The following is an 18,475-nucleotide window of genomic DNA, read 5'->3' as shown; positions in this document are numbered from 1 at the left end:
TTGTTGAGTTGGTTACACAGCGTTTGAGATGCGGGTTGGGAGGGGGCAGTTCTGGTGTCATTGCAAAGGTCGTTGACGACTCTGAAGATTTCCCGAGATTTGTTTTTGGCGTTGGAAATTTTATCTGAAAGGAAGGTAGATTTAGCCAATAAGATTGAGTCCTTGTAATTTTTGCGGGCTGTCTTATACAATGCTCTGTCAGAGGCTAGGTAGCTGTGTCTCCACTTCCGTTCGAGTTGGCGGAGTTCTAGTTTCTGCTCTTTTAATTCAGCAGAGAACCATTTGTGGGCGTCCATGCGGCGGGCGCGAGAGAACTTGGTCAGGGGGGCATGTTCATTACATGCGGAGAGGAGCCACTCGGAGTGCGTTTTGTCCGCCAAATTGATATCTGGTAGCTGGGTGGGGATGGAGTTGGACAGAGAGGAAAGAAAATCTTGATGGTTTAAAGATCTCCATTTCCTGACTGATCCTCCAGGGGGCGCATGGTTTTTTTGATAACCCTGAGTGGTAATAGAGAATTGCAGTAAGTGGTGGTCGGACCATATGCATGGTGAGGCCGAGGGACAGGAGGTAGAGATGTTATGAGACCAAATATGGTCTAGGGTATGTCCTTTTTCATGGGTGGGGGTCGCAACATGTTGGTGGAAGTTTAAGTTGGAGAGGAGTTCAAACAGTTCTGTGGCGTGAGGTCCAGCATCAGCGTTATTATACCAGTAATTGAAGTCTCCTATGACCATAACTTTGTCGTGGTCGACGACTAGACCTGCTATTTGCTCGGACAAGGAGGCAGGGAAGGAAGGCATAGATGTGGGAGGACGGTATAGCAATACTAGCACCATGGTGCCTGTCTCGGTGTCAGATTTGATAACTAGGTTATCCGAGTCTGGTAGGTCTAGAGGGGGTAAGGAGGAAAAAGTGTGGTCTTTATGAATAATAGCGGCCACCCCTCCCCCAGTTTTACCTGATTTTCTATTTGCAGACAGGATGTAATAGTCTGATGGCAAGGCCGAGAGTATATCTGGCAAGGAGTCTGTGGTGAGCCATGTCTCAGTGACAAAGAGTATGTCTGGGCTATCCGTTTTCAGAAGCAGGAATATGTCAAGTTGGTGTTTGACCAGGGATCTGGTGTTGAGGTAGAGACAGCGGAGAGTCCTGGGGTTGGGTTTAGGGGGATTGAGATTTTTAGAGTTTAGGGGGAAAATGTGAGTCGGATCTTGTGAGTGATGAAGAGCGAGGATGTTACTTGCCTTTAGGCGAGCGTGCGTGGACGGGTCGAGTAGTTGAGGAACGGGATTTTGTAGAGAGTGTAACTCTAGAGAGGAGTATCTGATGATTTCATCATTCTGCCTGGTCCCTGGGCCCGTCCAGGCGCGGACGGGCGCAGACGGGCTTGCCTTAGGCGCTCCCGCTGCGCTTCCTGCCCTGGCACATAATGAAGGTGAAGGAAGGAGCGTGGTCTCAAGGGGGCGTGGCTAGCGAGCACGCCTGCGATGGCGGCCGCTGGATGTGAAAACAAACAAATTACTGCGACAGCGCTCAATCGGCTGCGTGGCAAGAAGGTAGGATTCAAATGTCAGTCAGCTTATTGCAGGTTATTAAGTCAACACAGTAAAAACAAATTATCACAAGTTTTAAAAGATCGCGTACCTCCAGAACCCGGCTTCCGCCTCAGGTCTGGGATCTGATTTCTGTAGGTGTGTTTCAGAGCGGCGCTTATAAAGGGCAGGGGGCGTGGCCTCAAGGGGGCGTGGCTAACGAGCACGCCTGCGATGGCGGCCGCTGGATGTGAAAACAAACAAATTACCGCGACAGCGCTCAATCGGCTGCGTGGCAAGAAGGTAGGATTCAAATATCAGTCAGCTTATTGCAGGTTATTTAGTCAACACAGTAAAAACAAATTATCACAAGTTTTAAAAGATCGCGTACCTCCAGAACCCGGCTTCCGCCTCAGGTCTGGGATCTGATTTCTGTAGGTGTGTTTCAGAGCGGCGCTTATAAAGGGCAGGGGGCGTGGCCTCAAGGGGGCGTGGCTAGCGAGCACGCCTGCGATGGCGGCCGCTGGATGTGAAAACAAACAAATTACCGCGACAGCGCTCAATCGGCTGCGTGGCAAGAAGGTAGGATTCAAATGTCAGAAATAAAGAAATAAATACCTGGAATCCAGCCTCCTAAGGGTCATTAATCTGTCCCCCGCCAGTGTGAAAGGCAGCATATTCTGCACGATCGAGATTGAGGCTTGTAAGCTGCGCCCTAGCTGCTTTGAGCTGTTGCTGATCCTAGGGGCACCGGTCCAGCTGTGCACCCGTTTTAGTTCCAGCACTTGCGCCGATAGAGCCTGTCGTCTATCCTTGCGTTCTTGAGCTTCAGCTGCAGCAATTGATATGAGGTCGCTGCGCACTACGGCTTTAAGCGCCCCCCAAACCTCTGACACCGAAACATCCGGGTTATCATTAAGGCTCAAGTAATCCAAGATACTCTTGTGTAATTGCTGTGTGACCCCTTTGCGCTGTAACAAGGCCTCCCGTAGACGCCACCTGCCTCTATGTGATTTGGTGTGAGGGACCGTCAAGTGAAGTGTGACTGCGTCATGGTCGCAGAGTGCGACCGGGATAATGTCCGTGTCTGTTACCGATACAGCTAAGTCGGGGGTCCCCAGGAAGTGGTCCAGCCTAGCATAGTTGTGGTGCACATGAGAATAAAAAGTGTACCCCGTGACATTGGGGTGCCCCTCCCGCCAAAGATCTGGAAAGCCCTTTACTAGTCAACCACTACTTACCCTCTAGTGAGATCGCCCCCATGGCGCCAAAGCAGTGGCCCGATCTATCTCGGACCTGATCCATCACCAGATTGATATCGCCTCCCACCACTGTGTATCTCGATTGACCTGCAAGGACATTAGCCAGGGCCCCAGTAAGGAAACTTTCTTGCCTTGTGTTGGGAACTTATATCGACCCAATAACCACTCATCTGTGGAATGGAATGGAATGGAAGTGGTCTTGTAACGTGCAACTAAGCCCAGAGGCATCAAGGCGCCTAAAGAAAAAGATCAAAATAAACCAGATAACAAGCACTACGGATACGCCTTGGAGAATAGCCACGTTTTTAGGGCTTTCCGAAAGTTCTGGACTGATGTCTGGGTTTTAATTCCAAGCGGCAGGCTATTCCATAGTTTGGGGGCTACTGTTGAAAACGCCCTCCCACCCCATTTGGTTCTGCGAACACGAAGAGCCACCAACAGACTCTTGTCTGAGGATCGGAGAGCTCTCTCCGGAGCGTAAGGATGCAACAGTTTCCTCACACCCTCAGCCCCCTTACCAGTAAGCGCCCCATAGGTCATACAGAGAGTCTTAAAGGCAATTCTATACTCAATACGAAGCCAGTGTAAGGTTTTCCTGGCCGCCGTGGCGGAAGATAGTCTCGGGGCGTCCAGTACAAATTTGGCCGCCGCTGTCTGGAGGCACTGCAAAAGACCTTCGTTGGCCCCAGCATCAAGAGCATTACAATAGTCAAGTCGCGAAGCAACAAGTGCAACGACGACCTGCTTACGAGCCTGCGGGGACAAGTAGTGCTTGATTTTGCGGAGAATTTGAATAATGCCCCAACAGGTGGCTACTGTTCTATTGACCTGCTGTGCCATTGAGAGCTCAAGGTCCATGATTACTCCCAGATTCTTAGCAGAATCTGTAGGAGTAGGGCAGGTTCACAGCGAGGGCAGCCACCATTCGGCCGTCCAGATGTTGACATTACCTCTAAAGACCAGAACTTCGGTCTTCTCCCCGTTCAGTTTGAGTGAGTTGTTAATCATCCACTCAGCAACCGCCTCCATACAACTTCTAAAGTTATGGATGGGAGCGTGCACCGAGTGAGGGAGGGACACCAAGATCTGTGTATCATCAGCATAGGAGACTATCTCCATCCCATACGATCTCACCAACCTGGCAAGTGGGGCCACATAGATGTTGAACAGGGTCGGACTTAGTGCCGATCCCTGGGGGACCCCACATTGCACAGGAGTGGGAGGAGATAGAAAGTCTCCCAGCTTAACCCTTTGCTCCCTCTGATTCAAGAAAGAGGCCAGCAAGCTCAAGGCCACGCCGTCTACCCCTATCTCCCTCAGACGAGATGTTAAAACGGAGGGAGACAGGGTATCAAAGGCGGCTGTCAGATCTAAAAGGATCAGCAGGGAGGAATGGCCCTGATCGACCTCAGTGCGGATGTCATCAAGCACAATCGTCAGGGCCGTCTAACTGACCCGAGTTGTCCAAGAACGCCGCCAGATGCTTGTTTAGATGGGACTCCAGCATCTTGGCAGGGGCTGGGAGCAAGGCGATAGGGCGGAAGTTCTTGAGCACATCAGGGTCTAGTGTGGGCTTCTTAAGTAGGGGCTTAACTACAGCACTCTTCCATTGGTCGGGAAAAATACCATCCCTCATTGCTCTATTCATGATGTCTAAGAGCGGGAGTAGAAGGGTATCTCTGCAGTCCTTCAGAACTTTAAGAGGACAGGGATCTAAAGGAGACCCTGACCTCAACTTGCTTAAAAGTAACTAAGATCCTGAAGAGAGAGCGGAGGAAACATAGACTCACAGTGGTGGCAGGAACATCAACTTTGAGGGGGTAAAGAACAGCACCAGGAAAAAGAGGAGGTATTAAAACCTTTTGTGATTCAAGGCCGAGTGGATGTCTGCTATTTTTGTATGAAAAAATCCTGTGATTTGATCACAGAGGACTTGCGAACATACTGTGGGATCAGGCATCTGCAATGTACAAAGGGAGTCAACGATTTTAAAAAGATCTCTCGGGGAGGTGAGAGTAGTCGTAAGATTGGCGAAATATTCCTGTTTCGCCCTAATGACCTCGGCCTTGTACTCCTTAAGGAGAGATTTATGTTTCTCCCTCTCTAGGGGCCTCCATCTCACCGGCCAAAGCCTTTCCTGCCTCCTGCACCCCTGCCTCAGGAGTCTTAAAGGCTCCGAAAACCACGGGGCAGAAGGTCTCTGCCGAGCAGAGTAGCACAAGGTTACAGGGGCCACACATCCACTGCTGTCGTGACAGCACTCGTCAATTCAGCAGTGGCTATGTTAACATCTTTGGCTGGCTGATGGCGGATATATGAATCAGAGGGGAGAGAGAGGCATTGGTGACCTTCCTATAATCTCTTCTAGGTACAAGTTTACCAGGGCCTGTATGCTTACGATTGCAAGGAGCAACCTGACGTTCCAAGGGGACAGCCAAATGGTCCGACCAGCTCAGTGGAATAGGAAGACCTATCAGTAACCCAGGATCGTTTGAGAAGACCCCGTCCAGGATGTGACCCGCCTGGTGAGTAGGAGATTTAACCAACTGTTGGAGACCGTAGGCGGATAGGGAGTCAAGAAGAATAGAAGAGTCTCTGGAAGTAACATTATCCAAATGGAAGTTTAGGTCCCCCAGGACCGTTAGTTGGGCGCAACCAAAATAGGGTTCCAAGATGTTGAGCAGGGACTGGCTGAAATCAGTTCTAGGACCTGGGGGTCTGTAAATTAGTATACCCACAAAAGGGGAGGCACTAGGGAGACCAATTGAAAAGTGAAGGGCTTGGAAGAGGTCAGAAGGACCAGACAATTCCAAGATGCGACAGGAACGGGAAGTCTTGTAAAGAATTCCCAGTCCACCTCCCCTACGCCCAACTCTGTCCAACCTAGCCAGCGCATATCCCTCCGGAGTCGCATCTACCAGGTCAGGGCCAGAATGGTCAGAGGCCCAGGTTTCCGTTATAAACACCCAGGTGGGCCTTCTCGCCGAGACAAAATCCTTGAAAGCGATATTGTTTCTCACCAAAGATCTTGCATTGATGAGAAAACCACTTTCCTTCAAGTGACTGGTGGAACACGAAAGGCGAACAGGGAGTGAGGATCTGGGGGGGTCATCAGTCAACCACCCACCCCGGCTGAGAAAGCAGCCACAGCAAGGAGAGAGTCGAAGCACCTCAAGAGAACAAGAGAAATGACATGGTAGTCGAGATGGTTTATAGGCACGAATATCTTGAATGGTATATTTAAAAGTTGCTTGTATGTCTACCTCAGGGCTGCGAATCTCCCCATAAATGCCATCCATTATCCCGTCCTTAGCGCGGATGGGTGCAGACGGGCTGGACTCTGGCGTGACTCCGGCGTCACTACGGCGCCAACTCTGCGCGCAAACGCTGCGCGTCTGAAGGGCCGCTTTAAATGCAGGTCTAGCCTGTCCTGGTGACAGCTAGCCCGCTAACAAAAATGGCGCCGCCAGGCGTCCACTTCTACCCCCAAGATGGCCGCTCTACACAGAACGTGAGGTCGGGGACCCGCCAAAGGCGGTGAGTAACCGATTATAGTGCAGGTGTAGGGCGAGTAGATTAAAAACAGGGTATAAGTGCCTTGATAAAAATTAAATCAAATAAGCAAATAGGTAGTTAAAAGCGCTATCGCGTAATTTTAAGAGGAGACCTGAAAACGCCTGCCTGTACGCAAGCGTCGCGCTGTTATCTGTCACCCACTTGAACATTGTACGCCAGGAGCCTGCCCTTGATTTCAGGAACCTTGTCCCCCACATGGCCCTTGAAATGTCTAGCAAAAAGGGCTACCCCTGCCTTTTTCTCCACAGTGGAAGAGTAGTATTGCTGGGGGAAAGCCCTGGGTCGCATTCGGTGCCAGTCCCTGGAGAGCAGGTGCAGGCAAACCGATGCACCTGAATTCTCCAGAAAAGATAGGACGGCCCTCCTCTTTATGGGATTGTTAAGCCCCTTCACATTCAGGGTGAGAAGTTTTAGGACAACATCAGCCATGGGAGAGACCTTATCAGTTTACTCTGATGTTTAGGAGGGCCGAGAACCCCCACTGCCCCGCCCGCACGCCTCTGTTTTGCGACACACAGGAGCCCTCCCTCTTGACCCATGCCCCCTCGTCCTCCCTCCCAAAACCCTGTTCCCCCAACAGCACTCGCTCACCCCCCCCCCTCCTCCCTAACCCCAACTTCAACACCCCAGCTGGTGATCATAGTCCCAGGCCTGATACCCTACATCGCAGGCCTGTGGTGAAGTTGCTACGTGGAGCGAACGGCAGTGTCCAACACTGCAGCAACCCCCCATCGTTTTTGGAGCGTGATGGTCGACAGGTCGTGGTACAAAGCCACAGGCAGACCCTGATATTGGATGGGTTGCTTCCGTCTTGCCTCCCGAAGAATCCGCTCTTTGAGCGGGAAGTCCGGCAGAAAGGCCAGGATATCCGTGGGGGGGGGGGGGGGGGGATGGAGGGGGGGAGGGTCTGTTGGCACACGCCTCGCCAACGCCACCCTGTGTGCTCTATCGATTTTGATGTCAAGGTCCACACCTTCCCCTATAATGTCTCCGAACTAACACTGCAGATATCCCATGATATTCGCCCCCTCTGCCTTGTGTGGGACACATCGCACATCGGACTCGTATATTGTTACGTCGAGACCTGTTCTCCAAGTCCTCTGCGTGGGCCTGTAAGTCGACTTGTTGTTCTTTAAGACATAGAACTTCCTGCTGGAGCTGCTCTACCTCTTCGCTTCTAGTTTGATCAGCGTCTTCCATGGCCGTTACTCTCTCGCCTAGGCCATCCACTTCCCTTCTGAACTCCCGGACCTCCCCCGCGACCTCTTGCTTCATTGGCTGGAATTCTTCACGGAGGGAGTTGAAGAGAGTCTCCAAAAAGGATTTCGTGATGGGCACCTCGCCGGTGTCATTGTGGTGTTTTACCACCACTGGAGAGGACGGCCCTCTTTCCACTTTCGGCGGGCCCTTACTGAGCATCTCTGTGAGTGTGCGCTCACCCTTCGTCCTCAAGCCGGCCATGTTTCGCCTCTTGACGGTGCTCTTGCTGCCCTCGAGTTATCTCTCTCTCAGACCAGACCTCCTCAATGGATCCTCCGGTACTCCCCCGTGGTGTCACCCTTGTCCAACTGGACGTGTGCTTGAGGTTCCTCGCTGTCAGGGACTGTGGGCAGGGACTCCCCCCCCATACCCTCCCCCGCCCCCCACCCCTCCACTATGGGTGCCCCCTCCGCTGGTCCGTGGACTCCCTCCTCTCCACTCGTGACTCGGGGTTCTCAGTAGCTCGGGACCCCGTTGTGCAGGCACCCACTTCCACTGGCCTAGTCCAGATGGCACCCGGTCTTCTTCCAGTCCCAAGGCGTTAGCTCTGTGGGTGCCGCCATCTGGGTGTCCCGAGGGAAGGCCACTGACCAGGGCTCCAATCACCAGGCAGCCACACACCTCCCGTAGTGTGCGAGGCTGTGGACCACCTTATTGCCCAACTCGATGCAATGGCCACTGCTCTTAGAGGTAGGGTATTAGCGCCGTCTCCCCGCTGTTGCTTCTTGGCAGTCTGGGCACTCACGGACCCCATGTCATGCCTCTATAGTACTCGGCGAAGCGCCCGCTCCCTGGGCCACCCACTTGCAGGCCAGGTAGAAAGTGCCCTCTCACTTGATGGTTGCCTCACCACTCTCTGGGCTCTCCACAAAATGGCGCAGCAGTCACCTCTGGGCCGTATTCCTTCTTGGCTCTGCCCCCTGCCTCCTCACCTCCACCGCAGGTTGGGTGCGCTCTTTGCTGCTGGTAGTGCCGATTTCCCCGCTGAATCCGGTGGGGGAGAGCACCAGAGTTCTCGATCGGGCGCTGGGATGTACGCGGCCCGCCCCCTGCCTGCCTGGCCGCGAATCCCCGGCCTCAATTTTCGCGCCCCGGCCCTCTCGCCTCACAAGGGCCACGGGGCTAGCGCCGGCCGCCCGTCTCGCCGCCGGAGTCCCTCAAACTGGACGCTGGGGCAGCTGATGCTGTCAGTGAGCTGGGAGGGCTCCGTGAGCGCAGGGGCTCCTCCACCAACCCTCCGCTTGCTCCGATCACCAAGCCCGGCGTCCAGTTGCCATTTCACGGCTGCCGGCAGTGGGACTCCGGATCACTTGGTTTGCGTCTTCCTTGTCCTTGTTGGCCCCCAGCGATGGCTCGGCACAGTCCTCCGGCTCTCCCACTACCGATAAAGCTGCGTGAGGGGAGAATTAGGTGCGATTTGGCCCCCGGGGAGGGTTCGAGACAGGGAGCCTGCAGGACCCACAACCGCCTAGGTCGCCATCTTGGCCATACCCCCGTCTGCCTCTCTTTTGTACTTTGTCTCCTCGATTACAGCTGTGCCACAGCAGCATCTAAAGAAAAGTTATACTAATTGTCATGGAGACTTTGAAAAAATATGGTAGATTAGTAAGGAAAATAGTGCTGTACTAGCAGTATCCTCCTAGTCACTATCTGTCTTATCATAAGTCTGTGTGTGGTGTGGGTAATGCTGCATCCTGGACTTATATTAAAGATCCTTCTTCTTGAATGTGCCTGATTTTCAGTTTTGCGTGTAGATCATGTGTGTTCCATAGGATGGCATATCTGGACACTGTGTTGTATCAGTTCAGTTCAATTATTGGCTTGTAGTTCTATATGTAATGTTGGGAGATGGTATCAAAGAAATAGCTGATCTATAGAGATCCCCATGGTTAGTGGCTCAGTGGACTAATGCATCAACTCAAGGAATCTGTATTTAACTTTATTCTCACAGGTTTGAATTTTGGCAAGTCTAGTCAGCCTTTCCTCCTTCCAAGATCGATACCATGAGTACCATTGAGGTGGGTAACAATAAACATCTGATATTTCAGCTCCAAGAGAACAAAGCTTGAATGAATGTCTGCTCTGGACAGCATCTTTAATTATGCAGACAATCCACCTGGTTACCTTTAAAGCAGTGCACCAAACTCCGATCACTGTCAGGGTCGCTTGTTGGTGGCCTGTTGGCATTCATCTTCCATAGAGAATGTGTAGAGGGCTAGTGCCCACCAGAGCCCATAGCTCTGAGAACTCTGGCTTTCAGTTGAAACTCAGTCCAGTCAATACTTTATTTCGCATTAGAAAAAAAAATGCATACACGTTTGTTCAATAGCAAAATTACACATTGAATCAAAGTATCAATTAGTCAATCAAAATTCTTTAAAATCTTTAAAAACATTGAGTATATATAAAAACCAGATTTAATTTACATTAGGAAAAAAATCCATTTAAAACCCTTCTAAATGTAAAAAGGAATATACTATCTAAGTAGGATACCTATGAAGCAGATCACTGTATTCTTGTTACAAACATTCGCTCTCTATATTCAAGCCCTATATTCAATTCCCCTATGCTATGTTATCTTTATCTCATGAAAAAATCATTGTGCCAGCAGCCCTTTTAGATTTTAAAACAGCCTGAAAATACAAAGCAATCATAAAACATAAATGGCGATTCCAGTTGTTGTAATACTGATAGGGCTACACTGTAAGAACGTACAGTGAATATTTTCAATACAGTGACAATGAACCTTTTCCTCCATGTTATAAAAGGAACAAAAAAACAGGATATGAGAGGTAGTTTGTTTTGACTTATCGCAGGAACAATCTGGTAGCTGATTTAATGAATATACATTGGGGGGATGACCCAGAATTAAAGGAATATAATTTAAACAAAATCTTATCAGTTAAAATCGATGCTGTGTATTACCCATAAATGAAAGATATGAGGCGGCCAGGCAACACAATAGTGATTGACTGGTACATTATTTCTGAACTTTGTTTGCCCATCTATCATTACTACTTTTAACTAGGAAAAGATCTTTTAAACTAAATTTGGAAAAGGTTACACATGAGACAGTGAGTCATAAAGTTCTATTAGGGCGAGAGCGCTAAAAGACTGTCTTACATACTTTAGCGATGGAATAGATTAACCACAATCCAGCATCATGATGTTTTTTAAGATGAGCTGGTTTAACTGGGCCAAATTCCTTTCCATATTGAGATCCATAATAATAGTAGGGGGGGGGCTATTTTAAGTGTCAGTTATGTATGGAAAGGCAAATTCTTTATGTACAATAAAACTGGGACATGACCCCGGGATAGACAATAACCGTTTTGTGAATTTATCTTCTATAGTTTGTAGGACCTCTACTTGTGCTGTGCTCCAAATTGCTGCCCCATATGTAGCAACGGATCTAGTTTTAGCTAAATACATTTTCAGAATTTCTTTAATAGGTCTATTACCTAGATTTTTAGCAAACTTAAAAATGGCAGCTATGCTTTTGTTTGAGGTTAGCTCTGTTTGTCAACATCACAGACCAATTAAATTTGGTGTCCAATAACACGCAGAGATACATAAAATTATACACACTTTCCAGCTTACTTCCATCTATGGGGTTGATTCCGATGTCATTCAGAAAGCATTCCTACCGAATCTGTTCCGGAATGCTTTCCGGACGACTTGGATCAGGGGAATCCGGCCGAACGGTTTGGATGTATCCGGATACTTCTGGATACGATTCAGCCGGACTCCCATTGACTTCAATGGGAGCCTGTGTTCCATACGAGAACACAGGCTCCCATTGAAGGAAGGGGTGGCTGGGGAAACCCTTGCTCCTGTGGCAGATACCCTATTGGGAAGGCCCCTGATTAAGGGGGTGCCTGCTATGGGCCCCCAAAAGCAATTCGTTCTGAGAGAAAGCAAATCTGAATGGCTGTCCGAATCGGTCATCGTACTCGCTCGCTCGCTCGCTCAGAAACAGAGTCCATAGAGCTTAACGATTTCGCTCCGAAAGACGCGACCTGTCCTAATGCCTTTCGGAACCGATTTGGACCGCCCTAACGGATTCCAGGCATGGAAATTGATAATTGGGAAGTATATACGATTTGGTCGGAAACAAGGTTTCCGGATCGAATCCGAATCCGATTTTGGCAAACCCAAATCCGATTTTGGCAAACCCAAATCCGATTTTGGCAAACCCAAATCCGATTTTGGCAAACCCAAATCCGATTTTGACAAACCCGAATCCGATTTGGAGCCCTTCCGAACTACATCGGAATCGACCCCTATGTGGCACCTCAGGTTTATTCTTATTGCTACCCACCACCATAACTAAGGTCTTTGATTTATTGACATACAGGCCAAGGTCCGCCATGTAAACTAAATAGGTCCCTATTGAGGTTTGTAAGGCCATTGGGGTTCTGGCCTGTAGGACTGTACCATCTGCATATAGCATAATAGGAAGAGGTAATGATTCTGCACATGGTACATCTTTGCAAATTCCAATCAGAACCTCGTTTACCTTATAAATGGGGCAATAACTCAGCCCTGTCTAATGCTCTTTTAAAGTTTAAAGGTCTTCTTACATTCCCCTTGACTCCCATACCACTGCCACAACGTCTGTGTAAAGCTGTCTTAGAAATTTAATTATAGCAGGATCCGCACCCATTCTAGCCAGGATGGACCATAATTTGGTGTGGGAGTTAAAATTAAAAGCTGTTGACAAGTCAACGAAGGCCAAATAATGTTGTCCTTTCTTTGCAAAAGCATATTTAGATGTCATTTATTATTATTATTATTAAATGAAATTTGTAGAGCGCGCTGACACCATGGGTTTCCTGGAGCTATGGGACATCGAATTCCGGGACTGAGGTAAAGTGCAGGGTTAGCAGGGTGAGGGAAAAAGAAAAGTTTTAAGCAACTTCCTAAAATGAAGGAGGGAGCTGCTTGATTTGATGTTCAGAGGAAGGGAGTTCCAGAGTTTCGGAGCTAGAAAGGCAAATCTTCGTCCACCGAATTTGTTAGTTCTGGTTTTGGGTGTGATAAGTGATTTTTGATAGGTGGAACGGAGGTTGCGGTTTGGACAGTAAGGAATGATAAGGGAACTCAAAAAGACAGGGCTGGGGCAGTTGAGGGCTTTGTACGTGAGACAGCCCAACTTAAAGGCCACCCTTTGTTCAATTGGTAACCAGTGAAGTTTGTGTATCATTGGTTTGGCAGATTGCCATTTGGGAGATTTAAAGATGATTCGGGCCGCCTGATTTTGGACCACCTGAAGACGGTGGAGGAGAGTTTTTGGAAGTCTGTGATAGAGTTGGAAAAGTCCAAACGGGAGAGCACAAGAGATGATAACCTGGGTCAGGGCAGGTGTGGGAAGCAGATGGCTGACCTTCCGGATTTTCCTGAGCTGGAAGGAGCAGGATGAGATCACGGAGCCGATATGAGGTCGTAGGGAAAGTTCGGCGTCAATAATTACGCCGAGGCTTTTTACAGAGGTGGAAGGGGTCGGCGAGGGGCCCAATTCGGAAGGCCAGAACTGGGTTCCCCAGGAAGAAGAGCTGGAGCCCGGGAGGAGGAGCTCCAGCTCCTCCTCCCGTGCTCGGTTTTCCCGGGGTTTAGCTTCAACTGGTTGGAGTTCATACAATCTTGGATATGAAGCATAGCAGAGTGAAAATTGTCTATAGCATTGGGTCATTAAAACTAAATTTAGACACTGGTCCAGCATCCTCTTCTAAAACCATATTGTACCCGAGCAATGACCTTAGTTTCCATTGCCCATTCCTCCAACCTATTAAATAGTAATCTGCCCATTAGTTTGGTTGGATGCCAAGGGAGCGACTTTGGCTACTGCTTTAAAAACGATGGTCAAGAGGGGTACCCGCAACGGCTTACCAACTGGACCCCGTCTGGGCCTGCGGCTTTTCAGGGTAGAAAATTGTTGCAAATCAATTTAATATTTGTTCACTGCCACCCTTGGTTCACCACATCTCCAGATAGAAACTACATGAGGTCAATAGCCTACTCAAGCAAAGTCTTTTGAGATTTTAGTGGAATGCTTCAGAAGAGAATACCATTTTCAGAAACTACTTTGAAGAGGCAATCCTGACGAAGATGGAGACGGAAAGAGCACATCAGTTATTGGGATCATTCTTAAGAGTCCAGTAGTTGGGACGCCCAGCTCACTCGTTTACGTTTTAGCAATGAATATTCCTAGGCATATAAAGCCAGTTTATTCTATTTTGAGCTACAATTGCTATTTGGAAGCTTCTTCTCCATCCTGAACTGCTTACAATATTTACTTGGGCCACTAGAAAAGAAGGCCAGAGAACTTCCCGTATTCACCAACTGCCTGGATTAAGCGACACACAAATATTTTTCATTTATTAAAGCAAAAGGCCTGTATGAGTCATTAGAGTCTGAAGTGCGAGTCCTTTGAAATCAATCGTATTGCTGTCTTGCATAGGTCACCGGGCAAGTGTGCCCTTCATCTGATTCCTGCAATATCTTCAGCGTGTGTAACAGTTTTAAGTTTAAGTATCTTAAGCCGTTCAAACAATATACCATAAAGTCCTGTTTTTCTTTTCTTTTTTTTTACCCCGGTGTGGATGTTCAAAGGCAGTGGACAATTCCTTGGCTGTACCCTTGTGCGCCAGTGGAAGACGGAAGACCGTGTTTCAGTCATGGAAGGATTAGAGTTACCGGTTCCGATAGAGAGAGCAGAGGAGCCAGTTGTCTGCGAACAGAGAGCGCGAGGTTGTCGGTATTCAACAGTGACAATCCGACAGCTTGTTATATTGATTTTCTGAGGTTCCATTGTGACGCTTGTTACTACAACTGAGAAATGAGATTTTATTCACCCGCGTCCTGAGGAGGCCAAGAGTCTAGGAGGCCGAAACGCGTCCACGTCGATATACCATTTTGAAAAGAGGAGTCCATGTGATACATTTGACCAGAATTATTCACTTGGTTAAACACAATCTTTAAAAGTTGTTGGTTCAAAATTTATGAACGGATTGTGTGAATACTCGACTCCCTCTTTTAGTGTACCACCTGACTTTATAGTTGGACACTCTGTTGATTTTGTGTGATTAATTGGGTGAAAATTGGAAAATAATCTGTACTCTGTAATCTGTCTATTTTAGAATCATGTTTGTTTCTAGAAGTATTGTTCATTTATGTAACGATGTGAATATATGTATATTTTGTATGATTTATTTTGCATAAAAAAAGAGAATAACATATTTTGAAGTTCAGATTGCCAAAAATAAAATAGTTGATCATGACTTGATGGCATGTGTTCATTATATAAGAATAATGATAAAATCAGATAAGGAATTAGGTTCGCACTGTAGGGGGAATTTATAGTCCCTGTACTTTATTTGGTAAATTGATCCCTCTCCAGCAGGTCTCTCCCAGCCTGGATGAACAGCTTTACAGAGAGATTCTTTATGAAGCTGGAGAGGTTGTCATTTGAGTCAGTGTATAAGGCGTGGAAATGAGCAACCAGTTTACTTCCTCTGACAACCACCCTCGAGGAATCCAGGAATCCTCCCTAACCTGTCTAACCATCTCCTCTTTTGAACTCAACCGGTGTAGTAGTTTTGACGTTTTATCCCTAAATTCATGAATTGATCTTTTGATTGCTAATCAGCAGATCCTGGAATCATTAAACACTTCTTATTTTAGGGTTTATATATTTCAGTTCCTGTAGGGTGTCTTCATCACCTATGGCCAGGTATTGTTTTTCAACATCCAGCATTCCTAAGGTAGGCCTTACACTTCCTCCTCAAGACAGGTTGAAAAGCCTTCCTTAATATCTGTAATAAGGTGTCCCATCATGTTTGTCTTAATATAAAAAGTAGCCTCCTGTTAAAGAGTTGATCTGTCAACCACTTGACATTTAGTCACCATATTTCCCGGGTGTCTATTGCGATTGAAAGGCTTGAATGCTGAGACAGAAGAGAGATCGCTCGCCAATATGCATGTATCTGATGCCATTTGCACATCAGGGTTCTGCATGGAGATGTCATCTAAGAATTAAATGATTTATGCACAGGGAACTAAAATGGCTACTGGGGTTTCTGCATGATGCCAAGACATAGACCTAGCGAGGAAGCAAAGTCAGATAACGAAGTCTATTGATTGGCTTGTGTCTGACGTGAGGTACAACTGTCTGTCAGGAATCATGACTCTTTTGTAGTTGCAAACAATTATGGTCAACCTAATTGAGCCTAGATAACAAGATCAGAGAGTATCTGTAATATCGGTGGATAATTGAGGTGGTACATGTTCAATAAAGAATGTCCTGTCCTGTCCCCCGAATGGCTGCTAATGTACCTCCGTTAATAGTCCTGAAAACATTTTGACCTAACGTTAAGCCTGTCTCCTCTGTGCCACAGTTAGCAGGGGGTTGAGCTCAAGTTAATTTAGTGACTTTGAGGGTTCACCTTTCATTGAGTTGAGTAGTAACCCACTCTAGTTAATAATACAGTTTCTTACAGGGGTTTAGGTGAAAAGCCTCTACTGTGGGTAAGAATGAAAAAGCTTAAATTTCAGTATGAATTAAGGTAACCATTTCAAATAAACGAAAACTGATTGTTATAATTTATATTAATTTGAGTGTTTTTTTTCTTTGATCTGTAGGACTTCTTCAGACATCTCCCCAGCTGCTCTTTTTAAAGTTACTTGGATCACATTCCTGCTAGTTAAGGGTAAGTTAATCATTGTTGTTCTGCTAACCTGTTTAGTGACTCTTGCTGCTAAACAATGATCATTGTCGTCCTCCTCTCTAGACAATTAATGAGCGTTGGATAAGCAATCTTCCTGTCAATCATGCATATACCTAAGAAGCATTCAAGCAGATAAATCAGTCCAAGCTAGTTGGAGGTTTGTATTGTTTGTAAAAAGACCAAGTGTTCCATGTGTTCTGCTGCTTTGAGCCGCCCCTTACCAGTCATCCCCCTTTTATGCAGAATGATGTTAATTCACAGTTGATTTGGAATGATGAACCAGTTACCTTAAGTTATTTTACACAGAGTCATGGCAGCAATATATCTCCTGCTGTGAATTGTAGCATCCATGTGTTCCAACTCTTGCTTGTACTCTACTGGATTCTTACTATGGTGCATTATTGGCCCAATTTCTGCTTCTGCTTATCATTTTGTTTTGGACAACCAACTCTTGGTGTCCAGATCTCCTTCCATGATAAAGCAATGTGTCTTTTGACTACTAAGGAGGCCATATCAAAATTGTATAGTGTACATTTAATGATTTAGGATGCAATATATGATTTATCGAGTGCGTTTGTGGATTAATACACCCTTGCCTCGTCAGTTCTATGTTTTGTGACTCTTTTCCAGTAACCCTTAAAATCTGAACTGGCCCATACCATGTGCTGATTTCCCGGGTCATCTGATCTATATTTTGGGTAAATATCCAACATTTGTGGGATATTTTGTAGCGACACCTAGAGGTTAAATATGCTTTGTTAAAATAGTTATACAGATTATACTTAATTTCGGCTTTTTTGGAAAGATTGACAGGTGAGCCTGCTTTTTGAACAAGGCTTGATTTGAAAAAGGCAATAGTAGTCCAGTCAAGTCAGTGGATTTATATAGCGCGCTACATACCCATAGGGTCTCAAGGCGCTTGAAGAAGGGTGGGGAGTTACTTGTCAAATATCCATGTTTTGAGTTGCTTTCTGAATGCTAGGTGGTTCTGAGTAAGGCACTTTTCCATCAGGATTTAACTCCATCTAACAGTACAGAGGAACCCACTTGTAGTGCCTTATAAAGATGGAAAAATACTTTATTCCCTGATTCCACAAACATTGGTGTCTGTAACACCATATCGATAGGGGTTCATCTAACTCGCGTGCCCAGGTTATCTACACTTTAAGTGCTATTTGGCTGTGAATTGTGAATTGTCAGGGTAAAATGTGCTGCAGCTCAAGTCATCAAATGATAACAGATTTATATAGTTGGCCTAGTTCGACCACAACTTTTGCAGACTTTGTGAACAAGCTACTTCCCCAGGAATATCTGGGGGATATCCCGACCTTGCACCCATTTTTTAAGATAGCAGGCCCAGCAATGATTTGCTGCATCCATCAACTTCGGTAAGAACAACCCTAATGCGGGTTTAGTCACCATACAGCTGTTGCAGTATATAAGGGGAGCAAGCCAGGCCCTATTAATGGAAAGTTTTTCCTCTGTTTTCAGGAGCGTCATTCCTTTTGCTGCCCATTGAAAATTAACATTTTCTAGATCCGGTGCCCCTACGCTGTTATGTTATAGGTTGTGTCCGTTTTAAAAGGGTTACCCTCTTTCTTTCATTTCCCCATATAAAGTAAATAGTTAATATTTTGTTTTTAAAATCTTTGCACATAGATGTGTAAAGGTTTCTGGAGCCCATTGCGTACCTATATCGATGCAATGATGTGGCTCATTTATGATAACCTTCTTTACTGATAACAGTGGGATTTGGCTTTGTTCACTAACAGCCCAAACAGTACACTGATCTTGTCAGATAGTTGGGAGTTTATGTCCCGTATCGGATAAATATAGAAGTAGGCTGCATACAGTTAAGTCCTGTGTGTTTTAGAGTGTATTTTTTACCCTCTACATCTCTGGGACTGACATCCCCTTGGCAAATGGTTCAGCTGTCATTGACTTGTTAGCCATTTTTTTTACCCTTTGCAGAAGAGTGTTTGTTACGTTTTTTTACCCATTTGGGATTGCTCCCCAAAATCCATACACTTTAACACTGCTCGTATATACTCCCATCTAACGGTACCAAAACCTTTTTCTATTCCTATCGAAGCTACTACTTCAATGCTATTCAGCA

General features: G+C 46.9%; 1 protein-coding gene across 1 annotated transcript in view; it reads left to right on the top strand.

The window, feature by feature from the left end:
• Positions 1–18,475, top strand: part of RB1 (RB transcriptional corepressor 1) — a 1,321,361-nt gene that overhangs the window by 172,629 nt on the left and 1,130,257 nt on the right. Inside the window, exon 6 of the mRNA XM_086934987.1 lies at positions 16,274–16,341. Within this exon, the coding sequence (XP_086791113.1) occupies positions 16,274–16,341 (68 nt within the window). The remainder of the gene's footprint in view (positions 1–16,273; positions 16,342–18,475) is intronic.

Source organism: Lissotriton vulgaris, chromosome 8, assembly GCF_964263255.1.
Source record: "Lissotriton vulgaris chromosome 8, aLisVul1.2, whole genome shotgun sequence".
NCBI lineage: Eukaryota > Metazoa > Chordata > Amphibia > Caudata > Salamandridae > Lissotriton > Lissotriton vulgaris.
Note: the sequence above shows the minus strand (reverse complement) of the source record. Positions and strands in the feature narration are given on the sequence as shown.